Source organism: Lineus longissimus, chromosome 4, assembly GCF_910592395.1.
Source record: "Lineus longissimus chromosome 4, tnLinLong1.2, whole genome shotgun sequence".
Taxonomy (NCBI): domain Eukaryota; kingdom Metazoa; phylum Nemertea; class Pilidiophora; order Heteronemertea; family Lineidae; genus Lineus; species Lineus longissimus.
In genome coordinates this window covers 2778575-2789232 of record NC_088311.1, presented here as the reverse complement: position 1 = coordinate 2789232, position 10658 = coordinate 2778575, and the positions used below count along the sequence as shown (strand labels likewise).

At 42.0% G+C, this 10658-nt stretch overlaps 2 protein-coding genes across 3 annotated transcripts; one reads left to right on the top strand and one right to left on the bottom strand.

Moving 5' to 3' along the window:
- Positions 1 to 687: 687 nt before the first annotated feature.
- Positions 688 to 4279, bottom strand: LOC135486108 (ribonucleoside-diphosphate reductase small chain-like). 2 transcript variants are annotated; one of them, XM_064768636.1, is made up of 7 exons: positions 4096 to 4279; positions 3919 to 3996; positions 3006 to 3302; positions 2632 to 2765; positions 2178 to 2406; positions 1787 to 2005; positions 688 to 1548 (listed from the first exon to the last, which is right to left on the bottom strand). In XM_064768636.1, the coding sequence occupies exons 1-7, from the start codon at positions 4186 to 4188 to the stop codon at positions 1393 to 1395; spliced, it is 1206 nt and encodes a 401-aa protein (XP_064624706.1). In that variant the 5' UTR covers positions 4189 to 4279; the 3' UTR covers positions 688 to 1392. The 2 variants fall into 2 exon arrangements, with proteins under 2 accessions (XP_064624706.1, XP_064624705.1); XM_064768635.1 differs by having other exon boundaries at positions 3006 to 3308; positions 4096 to 4278.
- A 514-nt stretch (positions 4280 to 4793) lies between these two features.
- LOC135486354 (O(6)-methylguanine-induced apoptosis 2-like) lies at positions 4794 to 8692 on the top strand. The gene is made up of 9 exons (XM_064769079.1): positions 4794 to 4899; positions 5110 to 5231; positions 5611 to 5709; positions 5944 to 6123; positions 6373 to 6487; positions 6964 to 7067; positions 7327 to 7391; positions 7600 to 7790; positions 8038 to 8692. Exons 1-9 carry the CDS (start codon positions 4818 to 4820, stop codon positions 8103 to 8105), a joined length of 1026 nt encoding a protein of 341 aa, XP_064625149.1. The 5' UTR covers positions 4794 to 4817; the 3' UTR covers positions 8106 to 8692.
- Positions 8693 to 10658: the final 1966 nt, after the last annotated feature.

Below are 10658 nucleotides of genomic sequence, written 5' to 3'. Positions count from 1 at the left end.
GCCTGGAAGCCCACATCCTGAACTTCTGGGAACACTCGGTACTTATGACAGAGCTTTGTGTCAGTAACATGTGGGAGGGGAGGAGCATACAACTGACCATGTGTATTGGAGGTTGGGAAACCCTCAATTGCACACAGATCGAGACATATTACAAGTGTGAACTGCTACAATGTATGTGTTTTTGATGAGGAATACCGAAGTCTTCATCTCCTGCAGCAGGGCAGATGAACATCTTGCTCCTTTTGCTCATATTCTCTATTCTACATAATACGAGGGATCACAGAATCATTATTATTTTGTGTAGAGAACAGCAATCCAAATGGATATAATGATATATCCTTGATTTATATGCACTGGATGACCAAGTGAGAGAGGTTGGGGTTGCATCAGCCATGTATAATGTAGTTCATTTCCACAGAAGTTTGTGGGAGCTTATTGGTGGGAATGGTCATGCGACCACAAAGTAGTTGTGTTTTACACATGTGATCTGGTGCTTCTGCTGTGATATATATGCGATAGATGTCATGCATGCCTCAAGGAATAGGATATGTACAGCTCATCAACCAATGCTCAGAGACAACTCATCGTACTTCTCTCTGCCTCTTCCCTAACACGATCACTTTGTAGTCTTTAGAAGGGGGAGGGGGGGGGGGGGGGGGGGGGTGAATGGAGACAAAACCAAGTGTATAATTTAACTAACATTTATTACCAAAAAACTTACACAAGAAGTATAACAGGATAAAATTCCAAATGATAAGAGCAGCTTTCTTTAAAAAAGAATCGCAAGTTCCTGCCTCCAGTTCGAAAGTAACAAGAGGTTGGTATCATTTATAATTTATCAAGTATTTTGTTACATTTGCTCGCTATGTGATATTTCAACTATGTCGTGTTCATACTTTCAAGATTGAATACTTATAATCGAAATTCTGTTCACAACAAATTTTAACTGGTCTTGTTTATCTACATACCAATATACTGAAGTTAAGAAGATAACAATCAATCCTATATACATTACATTTCAGACATGATTCAGTGGGCAGAACTAAAAATAGTCTGAAGCACTGAAAATGCCACACCAAGATCAATTCAATACATTAATAAAAATAGATTTATGGAAATTGTCGCAGTCGTAAAAAGCAGTGATAACTGCTCTGCTAAATTCCAAGTAAAAAATCTATAAAATGCCTTTGACTGCACAACCACACGTTACACAAATAAAATCTGGGCCAGACGACGAGCATCTCTTAATGCTGGTTACCGCATCATGTTAAAATGGCCCAACTTTACTGCAACGCAAAAAGCTGCTTGGAGGTCTAAAACCTGGATCATCACATTAAAAGTCATCAACTTGCATTGCACATTTTGCAGAGATTGGTCACAAAAGTGTCCGTTTTAAAAATCAGCATCCAAACAGAATGAACTGTTTTCCCCACTTGTTGACATGACACCAGACTTCTGGTATTCACCCACTCGCTTCTCAAAGAAATTCGTCTTTCCTTCCATTGAGATCTGTTCCATGAATGGGAAAGGATTCTCTGAGCCATACACCTGAAGTGAAACAAATTCTATTTAGTTCTCTTCGTGGCAATGCTTGTGAAAATACACCAAGCTCTAGGCAACTACATATACCTATCATGATTGAGATACCAACCAAGTGCTGTAAACTGCGAAATTCGCAGATTTTGTGGACAATTGTGATTGGAAAATTGAGAATATTCCTATTGAATTAAGACTAAGGAAGATGTAATGAACCAATTTTCTCTTCGGGAAAATAGAACCTACTAACCTTTGGGCATTTGAGCTCACTCAGCCACCTGTCGGCAACGAATTCAATGTATTGCTTCATGAGGTCACAGTTCATGCCAATAAGGGAGCATGGCAGAGCATCAGTGAGGAACTCTTGCTCAATCCTCACAGCATCACGGATGATTTCGGTGACCTTGGCAACTGATGGCTTGTTCACAAGATGGCTGAACATCAGACAGGCAAATTCGCAATGAAGACCCTGAAAACAGCAGATTACATTTTAGCTTATCTCATTAGGATTGCAATTCTTTTTTCAGCACTGTCAATTTTAACTTCAGATTCCGACAATAGGAAAATGAAACAATAGAGGACAACTCGACAGCCAATCTCAGTTTTGAATCCTTGGTCGCCTGGACAGTAGTTATTCTCACCTCGTCTCTGCTAATGAGCTCATTGCTGAATGTCAAACCAGGCATCAGTCCACGCTTCTTGAGCCAGAAGATGGCAGCAAAGGATCCACTGAAGAAGATACCCTCCACAGCAGCGAAGGCAACAACACGTTCTCCAAATGATGCGCTTTCATCATTGATCCACTTGAGGGCCCAGTCAGCTTTCTTCTTGACGCACGGCATAGTCTCAATGGCATTGAAGAGGTAATTCCTGAAAACACAAGTTCCAAAATCAAAATTTGATCATGACAAATTGCTTTACACATCTAAAGCTTATTAGTTATTGAAATGCAACATGTCAGTGCATAGCCAATGCCTTAGAGAATGTATGACTTAACTCAGATCAGATTGATATTTCATTTTCAAAGTGAAGATTTTAAGACCCATTTTCCCCGCCCAAGCTTGCTCTGTTGACAGTTTTGTAGGGAAATCTTACCTCTCATTTGAGTCCTTGATGTAGGTATCTATCAGTAAACTGTACATCTCCGAGTGGATGTTCTCAGTGGCAACCTGATAACCATAGAAACACCGTGCCTCAGTCACTTGCACTTCCTTGCCAAACCTCTCAACCTAAAGACATAACATAAATAATCACAAGTTCAAAGTCAAGAAACACAAACAATGGGGAATCTTCATTATTTTACTTCAACTTACTTCAATTAGTTATTCAAGGAAGGCTCTTTGGTCGGTTTTATTCAAGTACAACAATAACAGGACAGACAGGACAACTAACAAGTTGATGATTTTTTTTCACAGAAAAAGTTTTACTCCCCAGCACCCATCTTGGCCATTAACATTGTTAATCCTTACCAAATTCTCGTTGACAATGCCATCACTTGCAGCGAAGAAGGCAAGCACATGTGAGACAAAGTGTTTCTCTTCAGCCTTGAGACTGTCCCAGTCATTGGCATCCTTGGCCAAATCAACCTCCTCGGCAGTCCAGAAAGAAGCTTCCGCCTTCTTGTACATCGCCCAGATATCAGGGTACTGGATGGGGAACACCACAAATCGCCTGGGGTTGTCTCGGAGAAGGGGTTCATCTTGATAATCAAACTTCTTTGGTTCTGCCTCGACAACTTTGACTGGCTTTTCAAATTTCTTCACAATCTGATTCTGAGGTGAAATACAAGGGCGCATGGTTAAAATCTACATAATAAATTGACGACTTGTAGTTGAAACTAGGGCTAAAATACTGAGGTGTTGCAACGGCCCTTTGCCATCTGCCAGTACCGCCTAGTGTCTGCAAATAAAGATGCCCCACATTTTAACAATACAATCTTGCTACAAAGGCAATAGAACACTTTAAGAAATCATAGACCCAAGCATGGCACAAAGTTCTCAAAAAAACATACTGGCAAGTAAGCAAGTAACACGTGCACATCGGCTATTTATATTTTAGTTCCTGGAAAGTTGAACCCAATGACCTCACACCCAGACAAATGATTGGCCAGTCGCGGCTTCAACGTCACTCCCGCAATTTGTGACGTCACTCCCGCGTTTATTCGAAGGTGTGCATTGTTAACGACTTTTCAAGAGAAAAGTATTAACAGAAATTTGATAAAAACACCCAAGATCTCGACAAGAAACGATAAACTTGTATCCAAGAATCAAATAACGTAATGAAATCGGATAAAAAAAGAACAGAAAAGGGTTGTTTGAGGAATTTCTTGCCGACTGCTTTGTCCAAAAAATGGCTTCCTCAAAACTGAAATTTCGGATTTACCTCGCTCTTTTTTGGCGTGCCATTGATGATATTCTGCGATTGACTTTCTCCAAGCACTTTTACTTGCTTTTTTGGAATCTAAAACGAGAAGTAATAACCAAAACATAAGTAACGGCATGGACAATGGTCAGAAATCAGAATGAAAAATTTGCCGGGATTTCTTTTTGAAAAACTCACATTTTCTCCATTGTTCTTCAGGTTCTTCATCTGTGAAACGTTGTCGTTGTCTTTGTAGGCTTGTGTTGATCTTGGTGAATGTGCAGACAGCATTTTTGTAATTATTGGGATGAGGCTATAATATCTACAATATTTACAGCAGGAACTTGCTCGTCGGATTTTATTGCGGTAACAACAATCCTTTTCAAACGACCAGACTAAATATTCGCGCGAATGGTAACTCAGCCAATCAGAATTTGGCGGCTGTTTTGTAACCTTCGCGACGGACCTACCATTCGTCACTTTCAACTCGTCTGATTAAGGGGGGCCTGGGTAATCAGTCAGCTTACTTTCATAATTAAGATGGGCGTAGATTTGTTTCTAGTACAATTAAACCTGATTAGTAACTTAAGTCTATGTGCTCTTCATAGTTTTTAAGAGTAAATATTGCAGATTACATTCTGATGTAGGTATTTAAGTTACCTATTTCTCCTGACCACCCTTTGAAATTGGTATAACCTGAATACTAAATTTGGTCAGCGGACGGATATCAATTTAAAAAAACAAATACAACAAAATATGACATATAAATCAGTCTGTTTACAAAACAATTATATTTAATACAATCTTTTGTCGATAAAACATGCAGAAAAGGTACATATATAGCCCATTATTGAATTAATTTGAGGGTTTATTTTATCAGAAAATCGCCTTCCTTGTAGTAGTGATGCGGTGTAAACAACATGGCGGACAGTGTGAAAGTGATTGATGATGAATTTGTCAGAAGAATTCATAGTCGTAATGTCTCGGGGAGACTGCATAAAGGTTATTTGATGATGATAAATGAAAGATCAGATCCTGAGCTTTCTAAATATATAAGTTTTCTTTAGTAAAACTTTTTTGCCGTGGTGTTTACTTGGTTTGTGATGCGTGCATTGGCACTGACTGGTACTGGTAGGCCCTTGGGCTTTCGCTGGCTTCAAAATCTGATTATGAAAAACTTAAATGATACAATTACAATACCATTTTTTCCAGGTCATGGGATAACTGCTGCCACAGCATCGATACCTAGCAAGTATCAGACAATCGTGATTGACAATGCGGAGAAGAGAGGGTTCAACTCGAGAGCAAAACGATTCCAGTATGATTCAAATGTTGTAAGTAAGACTATCTAGGCCCCCTAAACGGAAACGATATTGGCTGTCACTGTCAGCAACTATAGGAGTAGAAGTTTGAAAATTATTGTAATGATCAATTATTAATTAAGTACTGACTACTGCTGATAACTCCCAAACTCTTTTTTGACTCCAGAATCAAATGGCCATAACAGGCTAGTATAATTCTTTTGATTGTTAGTTTGTGCTCTTGTGTCTAGAACATATACAACTCTCTGACTTTAGTAAATATACTTAAATTCTTGTGTTCCACTCTCACAGCCAAGAGTATACCGTCATTAAATTAGCAACGTTGATAAATGATGGTCTGTAAAGTGTTTATGGAATATATAGATATTTATTTATGGTGTTTACTTTTCAGGATGACAACCCGGGACCGGGTACATACATGGGTCATGCCACCGTAGAACAAAACAACCCATCTCTCTCAAAGAAGGGTACTGGAGGATTTGCATCCAAGGTACATGTACATGATTTTATTCACCATCATATACATTGGTTATCCTAAGGTCTTTCACTCAAGAGTATTTGCCATTCTAGTATAGGGGATGGAGGATGCTTAAGACAAATTGCTCATTGGGTTTATTTTGATTTCTTGTTTATTGTTTAATCACCGTCGTATCATATCTGCTGGATTTAGGATAACTTTTTGACCTTACCAATCGTTTTACTGAGTTTTGTCATTGCTCTCCAGGATCGCAGACTCACGAAACAAGGAATGAGTTGCAGTCCTGGTGCTGGATCATACCAAGTTCCTCTCGCAATACTGGCACGAAAAGACTTCAACAGGGCAAAAACAACCAGTGTATTTCACCAACCCATTGCTCACAAGGTTGAAAAAACAGATGGGGTTCCTGCACCAAATTCATATGAGGTAAGTCAAAAGTGTTACTTTCACTCTTTGACTTGGATAACGCAATTTCAACTCATTGTCTTTTCAACTTATCCACCACTGTTTTTGTTGCATGTACTAAGTTTGACATCTATAGACAGTGCACTGTAGTACAGCCTTTGCAACCAGACTAACCAGTGAGTTGTCCTGGAGCCACCGTATGTAGAACCATCATGGACAACACTGTACATGCTGACAATATGGACTCCCTTCTCTGTTTCTATTTTCCAGGTTTTGAGAGTGAAACTTGGTCCAACAAATAATGTGACAGCATCAGCAGCTTTCAAGTCTAAATCGAGACGAGAACTGATTAACACAAAAGCTCAAGCCTCGAACCCAGCTCCCTGTGAGTAACCTAGATACTATTGCTAAACTTGTTAAAAAAAATAGGCATACAAAAGACAGTATGAAAGTTTCTGATATTCCAAACATGAATTTTTAACACACAATTGTTAATCAGCTGGAGTTTCATGCTCCTGAGCTGACCTCTTGTCTACCCAGTTTATTTTTAGCCAGCAGTTGTCCTGGCATTTGCACAGTCAGCTGGAGTGCATTGTTGCTGTTATTGTGAATAGGGGTTGCATGGGTGAATAGGGTTATTGTATTGTACTTGGAGTCTGTTGTTCTCCTGGCTTGGCAACTATTTGCCCATGGCACTAGTTCACTCATGGAGTGACTGGCTTGTGTAACTTTCCATTCTCATAGTTCTGGGTTATCCTGAGCTGTTTAGAAACCAAGGTCAATGATGGCACACTGTAGCATTAAAGAAGTTGCTACTGTAGTCAGCATGTATTTATAGCAAGTTGACTATTTGCATTTCAGGGCATTACCAAGTTGACGATTCCATGCTACACGAAAATGTAAAAGTGCCCATGTCCAGCTTTAAATCGAAATCAAAACGACAAATGCAGCCAGATGCTGACCCTGTAAGTAAAATCTTGCAGAACAAACATAGTTTCGAGGCCTTTCAATAGCATGTATGTACACTCTGACCTCTTGTATTGTAGGCCTAATTTGTACTTCTAGTTCTTTAGCCTATTTTACAGAATTTTATGATTTTGACCAGGAAATTTACGTTAATTCTCAATTTTACTGCTGTTGCCCCCCCCTAAAAAGAACTTCTGGAGAATGCTGATCAAGCGCAGGTTCTTTTATGGTGGTGTTATGAAATTTTAATTGTTTCAGGTTCCAGGTCCAGGAGCTTACAGACCAGGAGAACCACAAGAACCTGTGCCAAAATTAGAATACCCGTAAGTGCTTGTCTTTTTCTATGTCGCCCTCTTCTGAGTAGTTTTTGAGGTGTCACTTAAAAAAATGATGGTTTGGTGCCAATTGGCTGTACTTATTAGTGTCAAAGTGGCATTGTGCCTTTGTCTTAGGCCAGGATTGGGGAGTCCATTGGATACTGCTTTTTACTGGGATGTCACAGCCATTGAAATCAAATTTTCTCTTTTTCAGTCGAAAGCATTATCTGTGTATATCAGCCCCAGCAATGCCTCTTCCACCACCCATCCCAGGCCCGGGGCCTGGCAGCTATGAGCTTGTAGACTATGATGGTACACCCAAACATTACATGTCCAGTTCGGTGTTTGTGTCAAATACGAGTCGATGGACAGGAGACGTCAGGAATACGGCTGCCCCAGGGCCATGTATGTATCATTAGTGAAAGTGATATTTCCTTTATCTTCCAAGGTCTGATGTAATGTTAGTAATTGATATCCAGTAATGTTAGTGTAGCAATTTGATGCATTTATCATTATGAGACCAAGGTCAAGATAAACAGGTCACAGCCTGCCAAAAGTTGTGTCCACTAGAAAGTTGTTCATGTTTTTTTCTCAGCATATTACCAGTAAGCTGTTTGGGTTCTTTAAAATTCCTTACTATTTTTAATTTCAGCACATTACAAGCCACACGAAACTGGAAAACAATCTTTTATCTACAACGCACAAGGAAAGTGGATCTGAGAATATTGTGTAAAAGCAGGCATACCGGACTGAAAATCAGCCAATTTAATTCGACTGTTGACAATAAATAGTCAGTAATTGGGTCATATCATTATCAAATATACTTCTTGATCATGTGCTTATCTTCTTGATTGATCAAGAGCACCAATCTTTTGGGTCCATGCATTCCAGGGTGTGAGACCCAGAGGCTACTGGAGACCTTCATAACTCTACATGATGACAAAATTTGCAGGCGATCATCATCTGACCAGTCAACAGCTACAGCAATAATGTCTTTTGGGTGAAGACCACTTTGCAAAGTGGCTGGAGACCATAGTAACTGAAAATGTTGATCTTGTGATTACCAAAATCTTAAATAAAGTGTTGACTTTTACCTTTTTATGTGATTTACCTTTCAAACTCCGTCCAAAGTCATGACTGTGATAACATGTGATTATACCGTTTAAGAATAAAATAAACAACAATGTTGTTTATTTATTTATGTATTTAATTTTCGTTGTATGTATCAGTTTTATGTGACTAATAATGGGACATGAATATGTCTTCTTTGGGTTTATTTATTGAATAAACTCTCTGAGAATAAGGAACACAAATTGTCTCTCATTATACTGTCTTCTGTCGCCTCCCGAGACCTCAAGCCATCCCCGAGCGTCCTCTCTCACCCCTGAATGAGAATGTCCTCTACTGTCTTCTGTCGCCTCCCAAGACCTCAAGCCGTCCCCGAGTGTCATCTCTCACCCCTGAATGAGAATGTCCTCTACTCTCTTCTGTCGCCCCCTGAGACCTCAGGCCATCACCGAGCGTCATCTCTCTCCCCTGAATGAGAATGTCCTCCACTGTCTTCTGTCGCCTCCCAAGACCTCGGGCCATCCCTGAGCGTCATCTCTCCCCCCGTAAATGCGAATGTCCTCTACTGTCTTCGGTCACCTCCCAAGACCTCAAGCCATCCCTGAGCATCATCTCTCTCCCTTGAATGCGAATGTCCTCTACTGTCTTCGGTCACCTCCCAAGACCTCAGGCCATCCCCGAGCGTCATCTCTCTCCCCTGAATGAGAATGTCCTCTACTGTCTTCGGTCACCTCCCAAGACCTCAGGCCATCACCGAGCGTCATCTCTCTCCCCTGAATGAGAATGTCCTCTACTGTCTTCGGTCTCCCAAGACCTCAAGCCATCCCTGAGCATCATCTCTCTCCCTTGAATGCGAATGTCCTCTACTGTCTTCGGTCACCTCCCAAGACCTCAGGCCATCCCCGAGCGTCATCTCCCTCCCCTGAATGAGAATGTCCTCTACTGTCTTCGGTCACCTCCCAAGACCTCAGGCCATCACCGAGCGTCATCTCTCTCCCCTGAATGAGAATGTCCTCTACTGTCTTCGGTCTCCCAAGACCTCAAGCCATCCCTGAGCGTCATCTCTCTCCCCTGAATGCGAATGTCCTCTACTGTCTTTGGTCACCTCCCAAGACCTCAGGCCATCCCCGAGCGTCATCTCTCTCCCCTGAATGCGAATGTCCTCTACTGTCTTCGCTCACCTCCCAAGACCTCAGGCCATCCCCGAGCGTCATCTCTCTCCCCTGAATGAGAATGTCCTCTACTGTCTTCGGTCACCTCCCAAGACCTCAGGCCATCACCGAGCGTCATCTCTCTCCCCTGAATGAGAATGTCCTCTACTGTCTTCGGTCTCCCAAGACCTCAAGCCATCCCTGAGCGTCATCTCTCTCCCCTGAATGCGAATGTCCTCTACTGTCTTTGGTCACCTCCCAAGACCTCAGGCCATCCCCGAGCGTCATCTCTCTCCCCTGAATGCGAATGTCCTCTACTGTCTTCGCTCACCTCCCAAGACCTCAGGCCATCCCCGAGCGTCATCTCTCTCCCCTGAATGAGAATGTCCTCTACTGTCTTCGGTCACCTCCCAAGACCTCAAGCCATCCCCGAGTGTCATCTCTCACCCCTGAATGAGAATGTCCTCTTCTGTGTTCTGTCACCTCCCAACACCTCAAGCCATCCCTGAGCGTCATCTCTCTCCCCTGAATGCGAATGTCCTCTACTGTCTTCGGTCACCCCTATCACCTCAAGCCATCACTGAGCGTCACCTCTCACCCCTGAATGCGAATGTCCTCTACTGTCTTCCGTCACCTCCCGAGACCTCAAGCCATCACTGAGCGTCATCTTCCACCCCTGAATGAGAATGTCCTCTACTGTGTTCTGTCACCTCCCAACACCTCAAGCCATCACTGAGCGTCACCTCTCACCCCTGAATGCGAATGTCCTCTACTGTCTTCGGTCACCCCTATCACCTCAAGCCATCACTGAGCGTCACCTCTCACCCCTAAATGCGAATGTCCTCTACTGTCTTCGGTCACCTCCCGAGACTTCAAGCCATCACTGAGCGTCATCTTCCACCCCTGAATGAGAATGTCCTCTACTGTCTTCGGTCACCTCCCAACACCTCAAGCCATCCCTGAGCGTCATCTCTCACCTTTGAATGCAAATGTCCTCTACTGCCATCGCTCACCTCTCTACACCTCAAGCCATCTCTGAACATCATATTTCACC